This window comes from Zeugodacus cucurbitae, chromosome 6 (genome assembly GCF_028554725.1).
Source record: "Zeugodacus cucurbitae isolate PBARC_wt_2022May chromosome 6, idZeuCucr1.2, whole genome shotgun sequence".
NCBI classification, from domain to species: domain Eukaryota; kingdom Metazoa; phylum Arthropoda; class Insecta; order Diptera; family Tephritidae; genus Zeugodacus; species Zeugodacus cucurbitae.
In genome coordinates, this window is record NC_071671.1 from 63,663,739 (window position 1) to 63,690,639 (window position 26,901).

A 26,901-nucleotide genomic window follows, 5' to 3' on the forward strand; every position below is an offset into this window, starting at 1 on the left:
CTAAGTGTTGTGTTCGTAATGTGTGATAAGCGAAGTTGGGGCGGTTTATCTCTTCTGCATTACCTATCTATTACTTTTTGGAGAGTAATGCAGAGGAGTATTTGTTTGCACTAAACAGTAAGCCTCTTGAAAAGTATAAAAGATGATGATTTTTTAAGTATTATAAGCTCTGAATATACCGTCCCAATTTTATTATACCAATTTATAGTATTTATATCAGTTTTTTTGTTGCCCGATGATGTTTGATGAATATAAGATAGCTAAGCTTTGACCATATCGTTATATGGGATAATTTCATTAATAAGAAATCAATGATACAATTATGTATATGAGCCCCCTAAAGCACAAGTGGTATAACTCCACTTTTTCTTCTGTCGAGATATTAAAGGGTTTGCTAAAAGTTGTATATAAAAATCAATATTGAACTTTTGGACTACTTTTTTCAATAAAACTTCAGAAAAAGGTGTTATTTAACTTAAATTGATGTTTTTGAAACTTTTTGTCCACTAACTCTTGTTTTATCGAGTACCGAAAATAAATTATACCATTTGTGCTGTAAATGGTTTTAAGATTTCATTTAACTTATAAATAGTTTAAAATCTGTTTCGTTTTCTCATCTAATTTTTCATGTATTATCAATAAAACTTAAATTTATTTCATTATTGACAGTATAATAAGTGAAAAAATATTTTTTTATTCATCGTCACTTTCTTGAAATTCTTCCTGAAGTGGGCAAACATCTTCAGCAGTCTCACTAGTAACAAGCCCCTCGAAATAATTGTGGTGTACTGGAGGGATGTATGGCAGCAAGTCCATCATATCTTTCCTTTTTTCTTTTGAAATAGGCCGAACTCTTGTGTACAGCTTACCCTGATCAATGATGCAAACATTAACGGGTCGTCCTTTTTTTCCTGCTGGCTTGAAATCCAATGTTGAAAACGGCATATCTTCAGATAGAGTTTCCTTAAAAAGGATTTTAAATGGCTCACTTTTTGTGTAGCGTATCCATTGCATTTTCAGCCACGATACAGGTTGGCCTTCACAATCTTTTTTTCTTCTGGTGATTTTTTTTAGGATGTTTTCGACTGACAAAAATATATCGATCGTCATAACTGTCACATGAAAGGCATTCTTTTTCCTTGACAACGCAATAGTTCTATACCAGTCGTCAGGTGTAAATATTTGTTGCGACTTACTAAAATTTTCAATAGATGCAAAGTCACAGTCATTGGGGAGGAATGAATGTCCACTTTGCATGAACTTTTGGTCCATCATTTCCTTCCGCATTTTCCTCTGCTTCACCACTTTCATGAGTACTGGGTCTCCCTTCCACATCAGTAGCTGCTTCATTGTCCCCTATGGAACCGGGATCATCAACGGCTGAAACCAAAGTTTACGTTCAATTATTTGAGAAAGTATAAACATTACGACATGAATTAGCATTTTCGATTAAGCACCAAATTGGGTTTTACAATAACAACAAACGAATGAAGAAATTTTGCCATTTTTCAGCTTAACACTTAATTCTTAATTTCACTACTGTTACCTTCACTTGAGTACATCTAAAGAAATTATTACAAAAAAACACTGAGAATAAGTCTTCCTCCCATGAAATTCACTGCACGAATGGTGAATTTGTCAATTATACCACTTGTGCTGTCAACGAATAGGCGGCAGCATTCACTGCACTAGTAATTTCTGCTTTTTATGAGGTTGCTGTGGGAACTAGAAGCTACCACGTTATTGCATTAAATAGAACACATTTTCCTCAATACAGTACCATAACTAACTCGAAAAAAAAATGGAGTTATACCACTTGTGCTTTAAAGGGCTCATATGGAAAGCACAGATTCACCGCTATCAGAACAATTGGGACCGTGACAATATCGTTTGAATCTTACTGTGTAACCTACAACATCCATAAACAAACCAAATCACTCACTGTACTGATACTGTAGCAGCAAGTCTGTTTAATTATGCACACGTTCACACTCTCATACAATTGCTTATCTCCTGCTCTCTTGCACTTCATGGCAATACGAATAAATACATATGTATATGTACATAAGTACCGCCGACTTGTATTACTTGTGTTGTAAAAATCGAAAGTGGTTAACGGTAATCACTGGTTTCGTTCCAGACCGCATAGCAAAGGCATGACAAAGCCGTTAGGTATACAATACTAACAACAATTACAAAAAAAAAACAACATTAACCTTGTCAGTGGCGAGTGCAACACAAATTGGTCACAGCTTGGCGAGAGACTCGACAACAATGCGATATCCACATTTGCATGTGTCCACTCAACGTTTGACAAAGATATGAATGATTGGGGAGATAGTGGATAAAGTTGGAAGAGATAAAAAGTTTATATGTATATATAATACATATTAAAAAAGTAAAGTATAAGTTGTATACCGAAACGCCAACAATGTTGTAGCAGAAAGTGAAAATTGTTTAGGCTTTGTATCGAAATATAAAATATAATCAAAGATTTTGTTGCACATAATTATTAGCGCAAATTTACGCCGGTTTGTCAAATTGTCAGCCTTTACCCCACTGTTACTCTTTGCAGTATTGCCTTGGCTTACGCTATAATGCTGAGTTACATTTTTCAATTTTTTATTTTGCTTTTGTTGTATCACCATATCGGTGTCTACTAAAGTGCTCAATGGTCATGGTTGAGCAACAAATAAGTTCAATAGAGTCTTTTATATAATTATGTTATAGATATATGCAAATATTTTTTAAAAAATCATAAAGAGTGTAAGAGGTATATATAATTTTTCACACAATTTCCCAATAGTTTTTTGATTTTTTTTTTTAGATTTCTTTATTTTTTGATTTACAGCAATTTTTTTCTCAGTGTATTACTTGTTTAACTTCATTGATTTTATCTTTTTTATTATTTTATGCAATTATTTGTAGTTTCTTGGACACAGATTTATAGGGAAAGCGTTCAAGGTGTTTGATTTGAACGTGAAATCTATTTTTATTGAATTGCACTTGAATTTGCAAGTGAAAACTAATCAGTTTTGACAGCTGTGGTACAAGTGACATTGCATAAAACTAACTGTAATTTTGTTAGTATATTTATTTTGTTTTACAAAGTAGTTAAATTTTGTGTTATCTGCTATCCAGGAGCTGGTTGAATTAAAGTATAAATTGAAAATTAAAATAAACTTAAATCTGAATCAATTCATTTGTGGGCAGTTCTTGGATCATTTTATTGTCTCAAAGATACAATTTTAATCAATATATGCTGTTGATATCTTGAAATTGGTCTATAGACAGTCCTTCAGGCTTGTTATGGACTTAAGGGGCTATATCAGGTGACATTTTCAAAAAATCGTTTTTTTTTTTTATATTTTGCTTATTCAATAATTTATATAAAAATATACTGGGAAAGCGGTAAGATCGTATCTTGAATAGTTATTGAATGTCAGCATTCTAAAGATCGACCGCTCGATGGTATGCATAAGCAGCTATAGTCGAAACTTTAAACGCGTTTTTCTCGAAACGACATTTCTCAAAATTGGTGACTTCATAACTCCGATCGACTTCAAATTTAAACTGAGTATTCTTCAATATATTTACTATACAATGACCTACGATCTTTTTGGTTAAAAAATGTCAATTTGGCAATACAAATAATACCATTTTTTTAACCTAAAAGACGATTTTTTTTAGAACTACGCCACTTTGTCAATTTGTGATATTTTTAAATAATCGTAGGTCATTGTACAAACAATATATTTAACTTTAATAGCCTTTTTGAATTTTTTTGTTTCAGCAACTCATTCGGCCGGTATCAAGTCAGCAGTTAGGGAACTTTTGTTTTTGGCACCTCCGAAGACGGCACATAACCCTATTATTTTTCAATATTTTTGTAAAAAAAAATTTTTAAATGTAGCAGAAAATATACCTTATTGTGTGTAATAAACTTCGAAACAATCGATCGAGTACTTATAATTTTATCTAATTTTTCATGGGTTACACTGGTTTAGCCCCTTAAGGAGCTGATTTTTGTATCAAAAATATATTCAGAAAATTTGCAATATACATATATAATAGTTACAAAGCCTTGAAAAATAAATGTTAATTAGTAGACATAAATTTAGAAAATACTTATTATAAAGAAGAATATATTTTTATTTAAATATGAAAAATTCATGCTACCTTGAATTTTGCAACCCAGAGGAGAATTGCACTAATTTTAATATTTTCCTATTTAAATTGCTATAATTGCCACTTAATTAAGATTACGATTAACTAATGCATCAGTTGCGTTGAAATCTGCAATTTAGTACATTTTTTGCTGCCACAAAAGAGTTTTTTTTTTGGGTTAATTCATTTGTTATATGTTTATATCTCTATATACCTAACATCGATATTCCAACTACATGTGCTTTGTTGTTATTTCCCTCGTGCGCGTGGCGCACTCAAGCGAGTGTCTTACTTAGCGGCCTTAATGACCTCAGACACTTTACCACCTAACCACTTTGCCAGCGAAGCAGCTAAACGCCGACTATATGACTGTGATCATAAAGTGCGCTGATGCTTGAAAAGTTCTGCCATAAAAATTATAAACAACAATAGCAACAACTACACACACACATACATATGAGTTTGGCATTAAATTAGCTGCATTATTTGCCTTTTTCAAGACTCACTTCATACCCAAACATTAGTGAGCTGAGACCCGGCAATCGATTGGCAATTGTTCTTTCAGCTGTCGATGTCGATGTTTTGCCTCTCGTCAAAAAAGAGGCGCACCCACCGCTAAGCTTTTCGACTGACTGCAGCAATAAAAAGTGAAGCGTGCATTATACGCTTGTTGCAACATCAGCAAACAAACAAACAACGGACGGTTAGTGAGAACAACAAATAAGCGCTATTTTAGTGGCATGCCATAAAGGTCAGGCAGTAGCAGTTTTTATTTTATTTTTGTTGTTTTTTTATTTAGTTTGTGTTCTGCTAGACAATGCACCAGCTTGGTTGGAGGTGTACCGGTTTGTTTGTGTTGCACATTAAACTCTTTGTTTTGCCCACTGACATTCAACACAAAAGACTTAAGACGCATACTCGCTGGCTTACTCTGTTGTGTGGCTTTGTTTGCAAATTGGAAAGTGAAGTTTTTTAGCATTTGTGGTTATGCAGTTGTAGTCACAGCATAATATTAGTTTTTTTATGCTACTTTACCGTTAGTTTATGGTATTTGTTTGAGACACACGCAGCAGCTACAACAACAATTGACAGCTTAGTCGCTAACACAAACAAAATGGAAAATCTGGAAAACGAAAACACATTTTGGCTGGCTGCATAATTTAAGCCATAAGCATATGGCTGATAACCATTTTCATCAGTCAATGTCAAGGATTTAATGCTAGACATCAGGCAGTACGTCAAGCGTTGCAGCATTAAGCAAGTGTGTGTGTGTTTGTTTGTGTAAGCAGTAAGCTAATTTCTTGTTTGTTGATTTGTTGATTTGTTGCTTGTTTTACTTGTGCTATACATATTTATATGTATTTTTATTTTTATATTTTTTCTATTATTTTCATATTTATATTTATTTTTTTTTTAATATTTTTTTTTTTACTTTATTTGACATTCATGTCATTGCTTTCTAAGCTTTGTAATGTTAATTTTGCGTGAAAGCAAAATCATATTCATAACTAAACAATACACTAATACAACCAGTATACAAAAGTGATAGTTAAGCATTTCTCTGCAGCATGCAACAACCACTAACAACAAGCAAAGAGTATAGTGAGTTGGCGTGCCACCAATCCCTGTGGCTTTATTATGCGAAGGCACCGCTAATATGTGGCAATAAGTGTCAATAAAATTGTAATACGGTTAAGGAAATAAAAATAATTTACATAACAGTGTCTTTATATATTTTATTTCTTTCCTCTCATTTCCAAAGCCACAACAACAATATCAAACGAATTACCGACTGGCTTGCGCTTTTCAATTATAATGAATAGTTAGACTTATTCAACTTGAAATAAGCGCTAAACAAATGAAGCGCACACAAGCAACAATAAAAGCACCCAACCCTCAAATAACTCCACCTCAGCGCTGCCCAGTCAGACCTTATAGACCCCGCGTCGCTGAGACGCCAGTAGTACAAAGACGCGCTGAATTTGTTTGTCTAACTTCAAGGTGTTTTTTTTTTTTGTTACTTCTAATTTTGGGGTTTTTAGTTTTCCGCTTGTTAGAAGAACCAATTATTTTATTTGCTATTGTTTACTGCTTTATTTCTTGCAACCATTCCATTTGTTGTTTTAATTTGGTGCGCTTTTGTGTGCCTTACCACAGTTTTCGACACTTAATTTTCTGCTCCAAAAAGAATCGAAATTATGTAAACTGCCTCGTGCTGATTTTCACGCCGCCAATGACACGCAAATTGAGAATAATAATGCGATTGAATGCGCATGCGCCAGCTGCTAATGCGCCGAAGTGCTAGGAAGTCGTGAGTAATGGGCGTGCTATTGTTTGGTATTAGCATATTTTCGAATTTTTTCATTAAAATCGATTTTCTTTGTTGTATTATTTAAGTAACTAGCAACTGTTACGTAATAGTTTTGTTAGGAAAAATATTTTAATTATTTAGAAATTTAGTGTTTCAAATAAAAAATAATATGAGTAATTACGTAAGAAAAAAATCATTGATATAATGAGGATTGCTTCAGTGATTGAACAAAGTAGTCAAATGCTTTGATTTTTGGTTGTAGATGTTTTCAAGTTTTTCCAAAACAATTTTAAAATTTTTTTTTCGACCCTAAATGTAGGCCTTGTTGGATATACGACGAAAACGTTGCCTACATTTAGGCATATTTTAGTAAATTCACATACAAAATAAATTTTAAAATGGATATGATATTTAATTCATACAGCATTTCATACTAATTAAAAACATTGAAATAATAAATATTTTTATTTTTAATCAAGAAATTACTAAAAGTCTCCAAAAACAAATATTTACACATCATTTCCTTTCCGCTATCTTCCAGATCAAGCAACCGCCGGCTCGTTATATACACCACGCATTGCGACCACATCACCATTGGAGTCACCATTCTTCTCCGCCACACATGGCGTTGTACAGACACATCCCTCATTGGGCGCCAGCATACCCAGTCCACTGCCACTAAATGGCAACAGCTTGGGCAGCGGTGGTGGTGTGCCCAATACGCTTAGCGTTGGCAGTGGCTATCTGAATTCACGTGGCAATTTGCCAAAATTCAATACCGCACGATATCCGACAATTGCGAACACTGTGGTCGATCCAAATCCACAATCGCCATTCCGTCATTTAGATTTCTCCACTAGTGCTACCGCGGAATTGAGGCGCAATCCGACATTATCGGCGCCTGATGAGTGCGCACGTGCCTGTCGCGAGGGTGAACCACCACGTATCTGCTACTATCATTTCACCATGGAATTCTACACCGTACTGGGCGCGTAAGTAGAAACCAATGGCTTGATTAGCTATAAAAGAATTTACTTGTTTGAAAAGTTGTGCTTTAGATATCTGAAATGAAAGTTTTGTGTTTTGCGGATAGATTTTCTCTTTCCTCTTGATATATCTTTTATGAGAATTACAAGTTATGAGATTTGTGTCTGAGTTATGAGATAATGACTTTTCTGATTAACTATGGTTTCCAAGAAAATAATATTAATGATATACCACGTAGGTTGACAAGTCCATATAGTTTCTGTAAGTGAGAGACTCTAGAATTAAGATCATATCCCTCGTTAGACCTTCATAAGGCACATGGAAGATTCTGAGTACTGTTTGGATCTCTTTAATTCAGATTGCTTCTAGTATATTCTCAGAATCTCGTTCTTGTTCTGGGAAAGATCGGGAATGATGAGATATCTATGTGACTGAGGCTTAGTTTGTAACAAAAGAATGATTGTAATAGGAAAATGCTGTCGAAAGTTTGGAAAAACAGCATAAACGGTCCAACAAAATATAGCTCTCGTTTAAACGAGGAAAGCTTTTTAGCCTACCAAGTGTCTTGTATTGTCTTTGCATAATAAAATTTCCCTCTCAGGTAATTTTTGAATTATTATGTCAAAAATTTGCTATAATTCATCAAGAAAAAGGAAGACATTTCGGCTTCATTGTATTATTTAATTGAATTTCATAATACTTAAATCCCAACTTGCATAATAATAAATAAAAAATACAACAAAAAAATTTTCAAAATTTTCACGCAATTTTCAAACAAAACTGACGGGAATATCTGTCACAACAATGATGAATACTTGACATACCGCGGGAAATTGTATCTTAACGAGCGCGCACACACACACATTCAACCAACAACAATTTGCGAAGCACATCAAAGAAATTGTCAACCGCATAATTGACGTAGCCGACAAAGTTAGTAAGCCATAAAGCATTCTGCTAAGGCAGCGTTGAAAAGTCTACAAAAGCGATATCGCAGATCCAGCAGCCTGTTATGCATAGCAGCAATAACGAATGCAGCAACAACAACAACAACAGTTATAGTTGTTTGCTTTTGCGGCAGAATAAAAACTAGTCGGATCAGATGAGGCTTGCACTCAAGCCTGTTGGTAGTGGCAAAAGTGTTGTGTTAGAAAAACAAAAAAAAAGGCAAATGAAAATGCAAATTTTCAAAGTAAAAGCAATGCAAATAAGCAAGATAAATCGATGCTGCAATTTACATACTTTCATGCACATATATGTATGTCTATATGTATGTGCAGGCATGCGTGCTGAAATGACATATAGTCATATACCAACACAGGCGCTTATTTATTGGGTTGCCATGATAATCACATTTATATGGCGCCGCAGTAGAATGCATATGGACAACAACAAGCGCGGCGTTATGGAAATGCAAAAAGTGAGAGTATTTATTTGCAAGTTGAAAAGAGACCCTGCAGGAAATTTTATGTGTTATGAAGGAGCGAATTTATAGCGGAGCCCAGAGAGAGGTTTCTTTTCGATTTTAAATTATAAAAAAATTAGTTATTGTTGTTGTAATAATGGAAAGAGATTTTTAGAATACTTTCAAGGAATATTTTCTAAAGTTGAAACACGACTCTCGAGCTAGCTCTTCATTTAAATATTTTTTATTTATTTTTGATTTTTATGTTTTTTAAGAAAAATTTTAACGTGATAATTTCAAATCAGATAAATTTTTTTGTCTAAATTAAATATAAAACTGAACTCTCCAAAATCTAAAAATTTTATGAAAAGTTTTTTAACCTAAAAAATTACTCAAAAAAGTACCTCCACTGGCTTATGAAAAATATACCTATTCTAAAAATTAAATAATCATAATTATATGGAGTGGAAGTTTTGAAATTTTATTCAAATTGAATTTAATATTTTTCTAAACAAAAAAAATATATTAAATTGTTCTCACAGGGCATGTACCAACCACTAGAAGTGTGAAGTGTGTATGAGTCTATACACACATTGATTACAAAATTTTCCATAGCCAATAGATTCCCACGGTAGTTTAAATGACAACAATGACAAAAATTGACAGTCATTATATGCGCGATGCCTGCGATGCTGGCTGAATATTACCGCAATAACAATTAGTGTGAGAATTTATGATTTGTTGTTATGATTTGTTAATGATATCGCTCAATTAGTAATTGATTCTAATTGTTAATAATTTTTCATTAATAACCAAGACATTTTTTTTCATTAATAGCGTAAGTGGAAAAATGAAAGGTATTTGCGATATGTTTCTAGATAATGATTAATGAATTGATTCGAGCATTTTTTTTTTTTTAATTTGTAACTATTGGATTTTTAAGCTCTATAGCAAAACTATGCTCCAACACACGTTCGCTTTTCGTTATAGACGATGGCAAGGTCCTTCAATATTATATTTAATATTACAATATTTTCAATTTATGCTACAAATTATACACTTCACTCTAAAAAATACACAAATACCCTAACATCCCAGCTCATAAATAAATATTTAGTTCAAGGTCGTACTAAAAACAGTCACAAATAATGCCTGATTAATACAGAAATATCTATGTTTATAATATTTTACGCAAAATTAAAGCTTAGTTGAAATTTAGTTTAAATACTTTTTGATTACCAGCTCTTTATTTCAAGTACCTACACCCAGTTTACCAATGAAGCACTCGCTTTTGCTTCCAATCGAATTTCGCCACTTTCAATTAAACTTTCTGGTATAAAATGCACAGCCTGTTTGTTGTTTGTGCAGCGATGCATGAAACGCCATAATCAGGGGTCTAGGAGTTTTTCCAACAATTTAATTACAATTATTTGCGCATAAAAACACGGAAAAGCGCCGGGTTGCAATAAAATTTTCTTAAAGCAATGCTTATTTTTTTGTATATTAAGAAAAAAAATACGAAATCTATTTAAAAAGTGTGGTTATGTAAACATGGAATTATTGACGAATTATTTACACAGTATAGTTAAATAGTAGTTAAAAGGCAATGAAAGCAAATAGTTATGGCTTAATAGGGGATTGTATGGATTTAGTATAGTACAAACTGTATCAGCTTATCAGGAATGGTCGCTTAATATGAGATAAAGTTCCATAATACGTAATATTTTCATAAAAGTTGTGGACACTAACACCACAAGAGGATGAGATCTTCTGGTAGGGGAAGGTCTTTTAAATGGCCATTGTTTCATCGGGATCCACGGATCTCGGGATCATCGCAATATCAGCGGATGCTAGTAGTAATAGAAGCTGCGTGGAAGATGACGAGGTGGAATTATCACAGCACTTTCTTCTGAAATATCCAGCGAGATCAATACAAAGATTTTTTTAGATCTCACTTTCTAAAACAAAGAAAACCGCGCGAACTAACGAATATAGGAATGAAAAATCTGTATATTTGTAGGGGATCCGTCGAGTCTTAATATCCAAACAAGGAGCGTGTTTATCTCTGGAGAACAGCCTCACAACCTAACCTCAACTAAGACTGGTGATCCATACAACCTAGGTTGTATTTATGTCCTTTATGTTAGAAATACTGTCTCTCAAATTAACACAGCTAATGTTCATGTAATGATTGTCATTTAAATATGTTCCTGAGACGAAAGTTCACCGTTTAGTAGAGTGTATTGTATTGTAAAGAAGAGACTTTCAAATTGTTTCTTAATGTTTAAGATCAGTTCTTTCGTATTTCAAATTATCAAATTATCCAAACTATCCCTTCAATCTGCAATATAGATTTTAAATTTGGATTTGATATAACTATAGTTCTAGATCGTACGCTGTGAGAACCAACAATAGTTTATGCCCCCATAGACAAAAGACATTGTTGTAACCCCTATAAAACTGTCATACTAATCAAATTCCATTAGTTGCCTTCTTACTTGACAACCTCAACCTACCCTAACCAGCTTTGGTACAACCTACTATATTCTTATGATAAATTATAAATTTACATACTAAATTTTAAGTGACATAAACAAGTTACTCTAGTTACTTGCCATTTTATCTAACCACTTTTACATTTTTGTCGCTTTAATTTGCAGCGCCTGTCAGGTGTGCACACCGAATGCCACCAACACGGTATGGAGTCACTGTCAATGCGTACTTGCCGATGGTGTTGAACGCGGTATACTCACGGTGAACCGTATGATACCCGGTCCCAGTATACAGGTGTGTGAGAATGACAAAGTTGTTATCGATGTGGAAAATCATATGGAGGGCATGGAGACAACGATACATTGGCACGGTATTTGGCAGCGTGGCTCACAATACTACGATGGCGTGCCATTTGTGACACAGTGTCCCATACAGCAAGGCAACACATTCAGGTGGGTTAGAAGATTGAGAGGAACATTTAAAAAATATGTAATATTTCATATAAAAAATATATATAAAAAAAAAATTATTTATATAAAAAAAATAATAATACAATTAAATAAATTTTTTTAATTCTAATTTCTTTTTAATTAAATAAATTTTAATTTTTTTAAGTCAAAAATTAAAAAAAAATTTACTTTAAAAATATTTTTTTATAAAAAATTTTATAATAAAAATATGTAATTATAAAAAAAATATATTTTTTTTTAATTTTTAAATTAAAAAAATATTAAAAAAAAAATATTATCGAATAAATATATATTTATATTTTTAAATGCGAATAAATATTTTTTCTTTAAAATATTAAAAAACATAATAATTAATAAAAAAAATTATTTAAATAAAAAAAAATAAAAATACGAAGAAATAACTTTTTTTTCAATAAAATATTTTTTTTTTCACAAAACAGATACCAATGGACCGGCAATGCTGGCACCCACTTCTGGCATTCTCATCATGGTCTGCAAAAATTGGACGGTATTTACGGCAGCATTGTAGTGCGTCAACCACCATCACGTGATCCCAACTCACATTTGTACGATTTCGATTTGACCACACACATTATGTTGATCAGCGATTGGTTGCATGAAGATGCCGCCGAACGTTATCCCGGCCGTTTGGCTGTCAATACTGGACAAGATCCCGAATCGGTGCTCATCAACGGCAAGGGTCAATTCCGTGATCCCAACACCGGTTTCATGACAAATACACCACTCGAAATATTCACCATTACACCGGGACGTCGCTATCGTTTCCGTATGATTAACGCTTTCGCATCCGTCTGCCCGGCGCAAGTGACAATTGAGGGTCACACGATGACAGTGATTGCCACCGATGGTGAACCGGTGCATCCGGTTGATGTGAACACAATTATATCGTTCTCGGGTGAGTAATACGATAGTATGATAAGTGATTTAGAGTAGTGGAACAATAGTAATGTTTGAACTATTTCTAAAAGTGAGAAAAAGGCAATATGTGTCACTTGTCAATATGTGTAACAATTGTTGTTGTTATTATTTATTTATTTTTTAATTGTTACTTGACTGTTTGTTGTTGTGATTTTATGCATAAAATTACTCGCATTTATTATACAAAACTCATGCACACTACCTAATACACCCATATCTCATGTTACTCTAATAACAAGCTGTCACTTTGATTGGCCAGTCATGCTGCGGTGCCTGGACATAGCAACGCACGAAACTCATTCATAATGTGAAAATACTCATTAATAATCAATTGAACTCGAGTGTTTGTGCGTAGTCTAGCGCCCCATTTATGGTTTTTAATATTTATAACTTTGTAATGTCATTCGCATGCAACACCCTGTACATTCAACTGCTAAGTCAGATCAGCGATCGATGGATCAGCGCGAAGTTGCCACTTGCTAAATGCCAAATATACCACACAATAATATGGTGTAAAGCATAGACAAAATAAGAAACTGTATAAAATTATAAAAACAACAACAACATAATTCTAGCTAGGTCTAGTTAACGTTAGAAATAAATTAATAAGTTAACATAAAGCACAGTTTCAAATGCATTACAACAACAGCAAAATTATGGCGATACATTGCTGCTACTTGAAAATAAAACTGCTCGCATACCACTAGTTAGCAGTATGTATAAATTAGTATAAATAGACAAGTGCGCGCCACAAAGTCATACATATACATATATTAGCACTTAACATGTCTATTCATTACAGTATACAAATAAACATAGTCTAAACGAGGTGGAAAGGAAACACTTAGTAGTCGACACTGATAATATTGATTTAATGCGAGTTAAATTATGGTGGCTTAAAGGCCACGCAGGTCCATATATAATCCATTCTAAATCTATATGTTTGCATATTTGCATAATCTATATGCTTGTTGGCAGGAAATATATACAAATATTAGTGTAATGGACGCTGAAATATTGCAAGTGAGAGTTTAAGGCAAAGGTGAATGAAATAATTTTCGTTTGCATTAGGGTGGTACTAAGTTTTTGTGGTTGAACATAACTTTAACTAGATCTGTAAAAGATAAATATTTATTAGCTACTTCTCCATACTTTTTAAGAAATAAATAAAATACAGCAGAGATTTTAAATTTTCGATGGTTACTTCTTGATCATCCGATAGCTGTAAAAAACACCGTAGATGGCGCTGTAGTCAGAATATTTATAATTCTCCTGTTTAGGGTCTGTTTTTATTAATTTTTCGAACACAAATTAATTTTTATTAAAAATTTCTAAAATCCAATAGATGGCGCTGTGGTTAAGAAATTTATTATTCTCATTATTAGGGAGATCTGGTTTCATTGTTAAAAAAATTATGTTTTCTCAAAAACTTCTCCATCATCTAGTGTCTATATAAAGTCCATAGAATTTATAGAATTTAGTTTTTCTTCATCATCTAGCTACAATAAAAAGGACGTAGATGGCACTGGGGTGAATTTATTTATTATTCTCATATGTTGAGTATATAGAGGTATCCTTTCATTAATTAAAAATAAAATATATATATATTTTGTAAAACACTTCTCGATCAACTAGTTTCAATATAAAATCCATAAGTGTCATTGTAGTCGAGATATGTATTATTCTTCTTTTTAGGTCTGCTTTCGTAATTTTTAAGAAAAAATATTTTTCTGTAAAAAATAGATTTCAAAACCCCAAATTTTACGCTTTTTCGCTGAGTAAATCAGTTCTTACTTCATTATACTTAATTAGTCAACCACATTACAATTAATTAACAAAAAATGTTTTTCACATCAAGTGCACCCCTAATGTACGCATATTTTAACAATCCATTATTTATTGTGAACAGCTTATTTTCATAATATAATCTGTTAAGGAAGTATATTTGTACAAAATACTTGTTCTATTTCTTAATTGAAAAATTAAACTCATATAACTGTAAGTCTGCGTAATGTATTTACTTTATGACTAAAGGTGCGAACAATTGCTTGGATTAAGCAATTACTTCAATTAATTTATTAAACTAATAACAAACAAGTGCAATAATAAATTAATAATTTTATGATTATTAGAGTTCTTACAATTTCTAAATACTTTAAAGCGAGTTGCAATAAAATATGCACACTCACGTAAGCTATTACGTTAGCAACTCATTAAAAACAAATTGCAAAACAAGTGTTAAAATAAATATAACTGTCATAAATTACGGCATTTTAAATGCGTGAAAGGCGTTTAGCACACAAACATTTTAGTGCATTAGGAAATTGATTTAATTGATAGGCAATTAGTGATTAGTAATTTGCTAAATTAAGGGTTCGATTGCAAGGCAAAAACATTAAAATTATTTATTATGGTTAACTGTCAAACTGTAAAAATTATTTTTAACGTAACGGATGTTATTAAAATATTTAAATTTTACTTGTAATAACTATTTTATATAACTTTTATGTTCAAAGTTGAATTAATTGTTAATGAGTGGTTGTGTAAAAACGCCTTAATTGTTCAATTTATTAAATAATAACCTGCAATTTCCTTCTTCATTATCTATTCCAAACAACATGAGTAATAATTTCGGAAATTTCACTTTCTCTTTCACACAAAAGAAACACCGCAACAACCTTCATAAATCGCATATTCATGCTCGACTTCTTGAAATTATCGGTAATGCGCATTCAATTAAGATTTTGTAACCATTGAGGTAGACAAAAATGTATGGAAATTTGTATGTGGGTCATAGCTTGCTCTGATTTTTCATAAATCTTCACTTTTATCGCCTATAATTGGTTAAACAATTATCCACTTCAACAATGATTACAAACCTCGGCAAGGCAAGCTTTTAAATACTGCTGCAGGTGTTTATCGCGCCAGGCCCACTTTCTTATCTCTGCTTCTTATCGCATACATAATTTCAGTTCACTATATTACACTTTATATGTTTTCCGACAAAAATATTACAAAACAAATTTTCTAGCCAGTCGTATAATCAGCTACCAGTGCGGTTTTAATGAATTGTGCATTTTATTGTGCTCCACAAAGGCAGTATAAAGCTTATGAGTACTTATAAACCGTTTCATGGAAATCATAAACACGCGCACTCCACTATTATTACTAATAATCAAGTGGCTAACGGCAATTAAAATTTGAATTTCAGTGCATTACACGCGCATTTACATTTTTGGTATAATTTTTGGTAGAATTGTCTCATTACATGTGAGTAATTGGAGATCAAAAGTTGAGTTGTTTGAAATGGAGTATGAGTATTACATACCCTGAAAAGAATTTGGTTATATTTATTTCTAAGAAATTTCATGCGATTTTTGTTATAAAAGTCGTAAAATTTTTCTTATTTCAGAATTGTGTTCATTAAATATTCAATGAAATATTTTTTGATTATTTTTCTATAACAATTAGTCACCATGCATTGACCTTTGCCAAAATCTACACACAACTGTGTCTTTAGCCTTTCTATTGTCTTATTAACTTTAAAACACATTTGCTATAATTAAGTGCTTCACAAATACCATTAATAAACATTTACCAACACAAGTAGTCAACAATGTGTAATTACAGAAGAATTAATTACACTTATTAATAACGATTTTTAAGCTCATATTTTTTAATTGAGTCATAAACGAAGCTTAAGCGTTAAGTTGAAATATCTTTTGGTCGCCATATCATAATTAAAATAATTAATAAAGTAACATAATGCACAGTTACAACAATGCACCGCTGCAGTTTTATCGCCAAGACCCTGTCTATTTATTAAATTTTTACTTTATTTATCTCTAGTTTTTTAGTCGATCAAAATATTCTGTAGATTAACTAAAACAAGTTTAAAAAAATGTTTCAAAGGTGACTTGTATCAATAACTCATACACGATTTACTTGTACGATGCTCTTAATAGAGTTCAATTAGCTTTGTCACCTGTAATTACAGAAAATTCACAGCTTGAATGCATTGAACCAATTTGTAATGTTATACTTGTACCTTGTTCATGACTAGCATCTAAATGTAACAGGTTAAGCATTGTTTAAGCGCTCCCTTTTGCGTTGAGACAAACAACTAAGTAGATAATTATGTGCTAATTATGTAGAGCAGTCAATTAGTGACTTGACAAAACAAATTTTACGCTTGTAAGCTATTTTATAGTAATAATTATATAGTATGTAGAGTGGACCTATTGTTTAGTGAACTTTATTGTAATTTTATTAATAATAATTTATTTTCTGGTTTGCGGAATTTATTGAACTAAACTCAAAGTTAATTTAACAGTAGTTATTAAAAAATTACCAAAATTTAGAACTAACGATTACTAAGGACTTTTGCTAGACTAAAAATTCCTGATTTTTGGTTGCTCAAAATCAAACAGTCCTTAGAAAATATATATTTCGATCTATATGTCTGGAATTTATTAAGTTACATCTAAACCTTATGTATTCTTCAATTGAATCATCAGAATTATGTAAAGTTTGTTCATTTAAATTGGGTGTCAAAAGCTCCAAAATCGAAATCATAGGAATTATGAAAGATACATTAACATTCTAAGATTTAATTCTACATAGATACAGCATAGAACATTACAAATACGGTTCAAGAAGTCTTGAGTTGCCTCTAAAATCTCTGTTGATCTATTTCTGCCATGAAAAAGCTTCTTCAGCTCGGAAATTTACTGTTAACTGCCGATGGGCGATCGTGATCAAATGTAATTTTGGATGCTGATCGAAAATAATGTGGTTCAAAAAGTCTTGAGTTGCCTCTAAAGTCTCCGTTGATCTATTTCTGCCATGAAAAAGCTTCTTCAGCTCGGAAATTTGCTGTCATCTGCTGAAGGGCGATCGTGATGAAATAAAATTTTGGATGCTGATCGAAAACAGAACGATCTTACGTCCGATCTGACAAATGTAGGGTTTCATAACTATTAAACCAATTCGAAATAGCCGATGGGCTTTTATAAGAAGCTTTTAAACATATAACTTCTTCTAACCACATAATACCCGCGGAAATAAGATACCCAAAAACTAATATTGATATTTTTATTGTTTTTTCTTTTCAAATAACAAATGCAGTTGAAAGACAATTTATTAACTGTAAATTGAATTAATGCTGACACATTACATTAATTTGCCAATATTAATAGTATTGGCATTTCCCAATAATTGTATTAATCAATAACCACACTAACTGATCAACGAGCACACCACATCAGCACTGAGCAGTCATATGTGAGCGCGATTCATAAACGGGCTTACAACAATTACGCTCTCAATAAATATGAAGCGGGTGTTCCCAAGTGGTCAGCTGCTAATGTGTGACTATTAAATGTTCAGAAATCAATTAATTAAAGAAATCATGGTCAAATCATTACAACAAACACAACTAAAATAATGAAAAAGAACAACAACAACAACAGTCAACTGTCTTATAGCTGTTGTTTAAAGAATTTTAAATTTATAATTAATATTTTTTCAAAATTTTACGCTTGTAAGTTTTCAACATTTCCTAGTTAAGTAATAATGTATTATTCAACAATATGTTACAGTTTGAACTTTTAAGCTATTTTTAGATTTATTTCTTATTTTTTATGATTTTTTTCTCAATGATTTTCCATTTTTGAATGTTAAACATACATGTGTCTGTACATGAACCTTTCGAATATCGCACACTCATTCACTCACTCCCTCACTTCTTTTGTGTCACAAATGCATTGCAGGCGAACGCTATGACTTCATTATCAATGCCAATCAACCTGTCGGCGCTTACTGGATACAGGTGCGCGGTCTGGGTGAATGTGGCATTCGTCGCGCTCAACAGTTGGGCATTTTGCGTTATGCGCGCGGCCCCTATCAACCAGCATCGGCACCACCAACCTACGATGTCGGCATACCACAGGGTGTGGTAAGTAAATTGACTTTTAGTTTTTCTACATTTTTTATTGTTGTTTTTGTTATTGCTCTACTAAAATCGAAACCAAAATAAGACAGATCATAAGAAACTATAACAACAATCACATAAACATATTTCACAAGTGTAATGGCTATTCAGGGCATAGCCTTTAACGATTTATTTGCATATTTTCGTTCCCATTTGAACGCTTTAATGTGTGCGCGTTCGAGAAAAAAACCCGCGTGACTCAATACACAGGCGCTTGCGCATGCGCAACAGCGTATATATGTGTGTTTGTACTTTTGCGCTAAGTGATTGTATGAAACTGAGATAATTATATTTTTACAATTTGATCGTCATCTACGTTCTGCATATAAGTTGGAGTCTGCGTGGTTTTGCTCGCAATTAAGCAAAAATAAATATTAAATGGTGTTAGTATGAATACATTGTACAATTAAGACAAGCGCAAGAATATTCTTAGACTATTTATATGGTGCAAATTTGTTAGATCATAGTTTATTCTAATTTCAATAACAAAAGCGTATTGATAGTGGTATTTTTGAGTCAAGAACTTAAATTTAAGGCGGAACAATTTTTGCAGAAAATATTGTGATATGTTTATAAAAGTTGGATTATAATTGTTTTTTGTAGTCCAAGCTGCTCATATATTATTTATTGAGCACAGATTTGAAAGAATTGTAGTTGAAATAGAGCGTACAATGGATGGCCATATATTATATACAACCTCTTAAGAAAGATTGTTGTATTTTTATTGAAGCGGATCAGAGATAGCTTAGCGGATATCTATGCTGGATTCTTTAAAAAATCAAGGAATTGAAAGTTGCAAATCTTAAGATATATTATAGACCAATTGAATAACGCAAATATTCCTAGTCTATAATAGATCAGTGTAACTAAAAAGGATTCACTATCAATGACTTTGCCATAGACCACCCTATATTTACTAGTGTTCCAAGACCATGAATGCGTTCTTTCTTTTCCACAAAATTGTTTCCTCGATATTAGCCTTAAGGTTCTCATTCTTTCATGATTCTAGGTATACCACCTTATATTAACTTAGTTTTCCAAGACCATAAAGTTAGTTCTCCAAGATGGTTTATGTTTTCCAAATTTTTACTACCTAGATATTAGCCTTAAGGTTGTGATTCATCATTAGATTACTGGAGGAATTAAAGACGGTTTCCATTTCCCTGAAATTCTGATTATTTGTTCTTTTTTCTTTTTAAAATAACATCTCCAAGCTAATTAGGCGACATCTTTGAGTCTGCTGTTTTGCTTCTCAATTTTTATTCATGAGACATTAACAAGTCCTACTAACTGCTATGTAAAATATTCGTATTCGGGGTTATATTACCCAAATTACTGTCAAGAACAGGAAAAAAGGAAAGTACGAATGCTTCAACAACCACTTAACATGGACCACCCAGATCTTAGGTCTTACACTTTTAACTATCAAATAGTACAAATTTCGTTGTCGTAGTCTGAATGTTTCATGAACAGAATTCGTTTTTGAAGCTCTCATCCTTGCAAAATTACTAGAAAAGCAACTACATATATTATTAATACATTGAAATTATTATACAGAACTTAGCTCAAATTCAACTGTTCAGCATAGTTTTTAAATATTATATTTCAAATTTTAGTTTTTTATTTTTTTTGTTTGTTTCGCCAACAAAAACGACCAAAGACCTCGCAAATCCATAAGATTAGTACGAAAAAAAGTGATTTACACAAAGTAATTAGTTCAATGACAATAGCAAGTTCATAAATCAATTAAGAACAATGAATAAGACACCAGACACCAACAGTAAAATCAAACAACTAAATAAAGACAAATTCAATTCCGTGATTACTTTTGAATAACGAAAATGCAGAACTCTTAAGTGAATAGCATATCCGCCGACGTGCATATAATTGATTTATGCCAATCAATTTGTAAATTCACAGCACCACTCAAACCAAACCAAATAAACTATGAAGGTATTAAATAATAATGAACTAAAGAACAATTGCTACCAAGCTTTGAATTTGCCATTTCAAATAAATTGCGGCCAAATGGCAGCATGTGCAATAATAAAAATAAAATTTATAAAAAAAAAACTTTAGCATAAATTGCATAAGAACATAAAAAAAACAGTTTACAAATTGTGTACCGAAAAAAATGGCGTCCGCTAATGCTTTGTTTACGCGCCAGATCGCCTGTTAGCCCGGTAAGTCAAAGACATTCCAATGCACCACCGACGCTTGGTGACTGTGTGACTAAGTTGTGCCAGCATCAGCGCCCCCCTCCTAAAACACCATACTCCACTCAAATCCCAACTATGTAACTCTCTTAACATAACCTACCCGCCAGTCCCGCTCCTTCTCATTTGCTCGCGCGCAAAGCATAAGATCACGCACCAATTTGTGCTTGCAATCACACAGAGAAAACGTGAGTTGCTAGAAATAAATTCAATAATATTTATTTAAACAAATATTGTAAAAAAAAAAACAACAAAAACAAAGCAAATTTGTACAGAAATGCTCGTAAGCAATTGTGAAAATTGTGGCATTTACAATGGCTTGTAGCGGATCCAAATGCCAAAAGCATACATATTTCCATTTATACCTATAACTATATTGTATCTAGCTAATCGCATATAGCACGTTTTATATATATACATATATGGCTATACATATATATATATATAAACTTATATAATAATATTGTAATTTTGGTTTATGGCTAAGCGCAGGTGCGCTTTGTATAGATCATTGTAAATACCGTTATATATATATATACATATATCAATATGCTTGTGATGAGCCTTTATTGTAGGTTTTACAATATTTTTTTTTTAATTTTCTGGCAACTCTATTTTATAATGAATTCTGAACAAGCTCGAAAATGGTGTTTCAAATTTGGCTAAATTGTCTATATAGCTAGCTGCTTTACAGGTTAGAGCGTCCAAAAATTATTTTTGTTCGAAAAAAGTTTAATTGCTTGAGATCAGAAGATCAGAGGATCAGATATGCAGTCTTGAAACAGAATTTCGATAGAATTTTGTCTCAAAAGTGTTCCACAAGAATTCATTATAAGACTGAGTTAGCTTGAAAAAGTATATAAAATTATTATATTTTATTATTAATATTATATATTAATTATTATAAAAATATAAATAAATATATATATAAATTAAAAATTTCACTCATCTCTTCCCCCAAGCTGTATATGTATTTTGCTAATCGATTTTTCTTTTACAATTTTTTTCTTTACAACCAACCAATTGAATACCAACCAATGAACCCAAACACCAAAAAAAAACCGTCATTATCTGTAAAAAAAACCCCGAACTGCTCACTGACTTCACATCTAAAATCGCGCAAATGCAAAACTTTTCGGCAATAAAACAACAAAATTTAAAATCAAAAACAACAAAAACACGATTTGATGTGAAATTTTTGTATATAAAAACCAACAAAAAACCTCAATTTATATTCCAAAAAAAAATATTTAAAAAAAAAATTAAATATTATGGCACAAACATATGTAAATAACTGCACACCACAATGCTTATGCTATAAAACTGTAAAAACAAATAATTGAAAATGAAAAAAACACGCCAACGCATGAAATCACAAAAAAAGGTCATGAATCCACTGGACGCACAATGTAATACGCCCCGTAATGATGCTGTGTGTGTGAGCCAGCTGAAGAGTGCTGTGGAAATTGATCGTGGCCTCTTGACGGAGAAACCGGATGTGAAGATCTTCTTGCCTTTCCGTTTCTACGTATACCGTCCCGAGGAACTCTTCCAGCCCAACACTTACAATCGTTATTTGGGTGAGTTTTTCTGAAGTTTTTCTAAAAATGGTGTTTCTATGTTTGATTCTTCCTTGCAGTTGCGCCAACTGGCGATCACGTCATCTCACTGATCGACGAGATCTCTTACTTGTCACCACCAGCGCCGCTCACCTCACAGTTCCATGAAATCAATCCCGAACAGTTTTGTAACGGTGATAATCGTCCAGCAAATTGTGGTCCAAATTGCATGTGCACGCATAAAATCGATATACCATTGAATGCGATTGTGGAAATGGTGCTGGTTGATGAAGGTGAGTTTTCATTTATTTTAACGAAAATTAAATTGAAAAATTATAAAAAAAAAACTTTTTTTCATCAAACTAAACAATTGAAATCGGAAATGAAAAAAAAAATAATATTAAATTTTTTTCGAAATTCTCCTTAATTCGATATCGAAAATTCGAAATTTAAATTTATAACAAAAATTTTAGTTCACTGAATCATTACAAACATATATCACAACAACTACATATCAAAAACCGGCACAACAACCAACCCGTATTGTAAACGAAAATTCGAAATTTAGCATAACCTCCATTTGCCAACCAATCGTGGTTATTAGCTTTTATCTCCCCTGGATCGTTTGATTTGTCTCGTCTAAATAACGTTATTACGTTTAATACATAGCTACGAATTCGCTGTTAAAAGTCGATCGTCATGATAAGCAAAAGCGCAATGCCTGCCAGCCATGCCAGGTGCCTCCCAACCGGATACAAAGCGATCGTAGAGCAGTGCAGCCGCTATAGATTGTAGAAATATTATAAAATAAAACATATTAATGTACATATGTACAATACAATTTGTAATTCAGCAAGCCCGGCACCCACGAGCCAACATTTTCAATTCAGCGCAAATTAACGTTTATGGTAAAATTATAAAATCAGCAAATCGGATTGTTGAATTGGAAATTGTGAGAAAATTGTCTAAAACAAAATGTTTGCGCTGGCAAAAAAATAAAAAGTAGCAGGTTTAAAATAATCATAAGCAATGAGATAAAGACAACGAAACTGTAACACCTACGGGCATTTCCGATACTAATTCATTCATTGAAAGAGATCACAGAATTTAGACTTTGCTTAGTAAACTGCTTTTTAAGAAGTATTAAGGCGTTTGCACTAAATTTGGACTGCGTAGACATCGTAATAAGTTTTAGGTGTGTTCTCACAGCACCATTATATAGTTACATAAGGTCCCGTACAAGTTTTCAGCTGTTGATTTTTATCTAACTTAAGCTCTTAAGTATAATTCCTCTTCTCTTCGGCTCCACCAATACAGTGGAGCTATCGCTTCATCGCTATCCTTACATGGAACCTTATTGAATACTTTCAACTCTCCATCCATTCTAGAAACATCTCTCGCAAAGTCTCTCTCGAATAGTCTAATAAACGTGTATTAACTAGTATGGCAGGTTTGAAGTCTTTAAAATTACTTGTTTTAATTGTCGAGAGAGATCTTACTTTCATCGGCTATCGTCAGATAGAACCTCATACTTTCGGTTCTCCATGCAATCTGGCAACAAAATGCAAAATCTCTATCGAATAATCCAAGAAACAGTACTAGAATTATTAAAGAGATTTAAAGTCTTTCAAATTATTTCTTTTAATCGTCAAGAGAGATCTAAAAAAGTGCAAATAATTCTCGATTCAAGAGTGACAGTAACGACTGTAATCACTAACAATATAGATATCGTGAAAAATGAGAACGAAGCGTGCAATGACCATCTCTGATGAGAGAGGAGAAATAATTATCGAGTTTACTAGTGTAGTCAGTTCTTAGAAGTCTAGCAATTTGAAATCGAATAAAAATTATTCTAACTTAGACTGTGATATATATTTATATATTCAATAATAATTCATATTTCTCAACAATTTCTTAATTTTTTCTCCACTTCTTTATCTACAGTACAACAACCCAACTTGTCACATCCATTCCATTTGCACGGCTACAGTTACAGTGTCATTGGTATTGGACGCTCGCCGGACACTAGCGTTAAGAAGATTAACTTGAAACACGCTCTCGACTTGGATCGACGCGGTCTGCTGCACCGTCAATATAATTTGCCACCAAATAAGGACACAATACCAGTGCCAAATAATGGTTATGTTGTGTTGCGTTTCAGAGCGGACAATCCCGGTAAGTTGGAGGAGAAGATTTCGATTTTTTTTTTTAATTTAAATGAATTGCAAATATTGTCATGTAATCTAATAACTTTGTTTGGTCACAGGTTTCTGGTTCTTCCATTGTCACTTCCTCTTCCACATAACGATCGGCATGAATCTCGTTTTGCAAGTTGGCACGAACGCTGATTTGCCACCAGTGCCACCAGGCTTCCCCACGTGTGGGGATCACAAGGCGCCCATACCGATTAATTAAAACTAATAAATAATCTAAATGGTGCCAAATTCTTTCTAGACTTCATCTAGCGTATAGAAAGTGAAAGAAATAAAATTTAGTAAAAATATTAATAATAAACAACAAAAGCCACAAAAGATGATACCATATAAATAATAATAATAATAAAAGAACAATGTGCTTTGTACAAATAATAAGAGCCACGAAACGTAAAGCGAGAAAAAAAAGCACAGTTAACGGGAAAAAATTTCAGACAAAAAAAAAGAATTAGCAAAACTATATGCTAATAAAGAGAATAATTTAAACAGCAAAACAACAACTGTAAATAAAAGCTAAAAGTGAAAGCTCCGTGCAAAAACTCAAGATAACAAAAACAACAATAACAAAAAATGCTTGAGTATTAGAAGTACATTTGGAGCTCGCAAAAACCAGCGTGCTAAACTAATATGTATACCAACCAACAACAAAAATAAAAATAATAATTTTGTGCTTTTTTGAGCTTTACGAATGCGCAAGCTTTCCCAACATAAGACTTTGCATTTACATACATACGCATATGTAAATGTATATGCGTGAATAAGCACATACACAACACCCACATACATACAACAGAGCGAGAGAGAGAGCGAGAAAGAGAGAGGAATGGCACATGAGTGGCTGAGTGGCGGTGGTTAAAGCGTTCTAGAAAGTGGGAGTTACAGCGTGGTGGACCGAACGTGGAGTTTGATACCGAGTAGGAAGCAATCGTCGTTTGTGCGCAGCAGTCATAAATAAAATATAATAAAAAAAAACCCACAAAAACAACTATACGATATACATATACATATAATAATTTTATTGATTTTCTTTTGTTTCCATCTATCTATCCATCTATCTTTCTATCAATCTTTCTATATTTCTATCTTTCTATCTATCTATCTATCTATCTATCTATCTATCTATCTATCTATATTTCTATCTATCTTTCTATCTATCTATCTATCTATCGGTCTATCTTTCAATATGTTTATCTTTCAATCTGTATTTCTATCCATCAATCTATTTGGCTTCTGCTGCTTCTTTGTGTATTGTATTTCATTTTCTTCATTTTTACTTAGTTTATAATTTGTTAGCTTAAACATGACTGTAAAATAATTAAGTTGCTTCATCATTCTTCTTCTGATTTTGTATTTGTTAGTTCCTTCTTTTCCTACAACGAAATTTCAGCTACAAATCTGTAGATGCACACTTGCCTTTGTTTTGTTGTCATTTATTTAATTTGATTTTTTTAATTTTTTGTTTTTGTAATAATTATAGTGCCTAGTTCGCCTTAAGTGTAAAGAAAAACTAAAAAATATATCGAAACTGATTGTAAAGAAATATATGTACATATATAAAAATACTGTATGTATGTATTTTTTGTATTTATAAATAAAACAACAATTTATGTTTTTTGTTAACAAGTGTGTGTAGCTAAAAGAAATTAGGCTTGAAACAGTTAGCGCAACTTTATAGGAGTGTATTTTTCAAAACAAAAATTCATTACTAGTTTTGTATGTACTATATGCATATGTGTTACCCCCAAACAAGAGCGCGCCATGGCACCAACAAATTTGCAAAAATAACACACACACAAACATATGTACATATAGCAAATACCTACTATTAAATATATGCACTCCAAACCGTTGTAAATAAACATACATACATATGCATATATGTCAAGCAGTACATATTTACTTATAAACCTTACATACACAACAACAACAATTGACATAATAACCAAATAATTATAGAACACTTGTTTACAAACTATTTATACCGACTGTATGTGGCTGGCGCAACGCTGCGTCCGACAACATCGCCAAAAATACAACAGAAAAAACGAAATGTAAATACACAAAACAAAAAGAAAATTATAAAACAATGACACAAAAGCAAAGCGTCAATTTTTTTCAAATTCATACATAAATATCTATTAAAATTTAT

General features: G+C 32.4%; 1 protein-coding gene across 6 annotated transcripts in view; it reads left to right on the forward strand.

Annotated features, from left to right (window-relative positions):
- The window catches only part of LOC105209329 (uncharacterized), a 110,814-nt gene that overhangs the window by 79,301 nt on the left and 4,612 nt on the right, over nt 1-26,901 (forward strand). For 3 of the 6 annotated variants that reach the window (XM_011179687.3, XM_029038469.2, XM_054233129.1), the window contains exons 3-10: nt 7,020-7,470; nt 11,531-11,815; nt 12,274-12,749; nt 18,544-18,728; nt 22,365-22,560; nt 22,620-22,832; nt 24,484-24,714; nt 24,806-25,788. In XM_011179687.3, the coding sequence (XP_011177989.1) occupies nt 7,020-7,470; nt 11,531-11,815; nt 12,274-12,749; nt 18,544-18,728; nt 22,365-22,560; nt 22,620-22,832; nt 24,484-24,714; nt 24,806-24,954 (2,186 nt within the window). In that variant the 3' untranslated portion in view covers nt 24,955-25,788. Of the gene's footprint in view, nt 1-7,019; nt 7,471-11,530; nt 11,816-12,273; nt 12,750-18,543; nt 18,729-22,364; nt 22,561-22,619; nt 22,833-24,483; nt 24,715-24,805; nt 25,789-26,901 lie in introns of those variants that run through there. The other 3 variants (XR_003752087.2, XM_011179689.3, XM_011179688.3) reach the window with 1 other exon arrangement.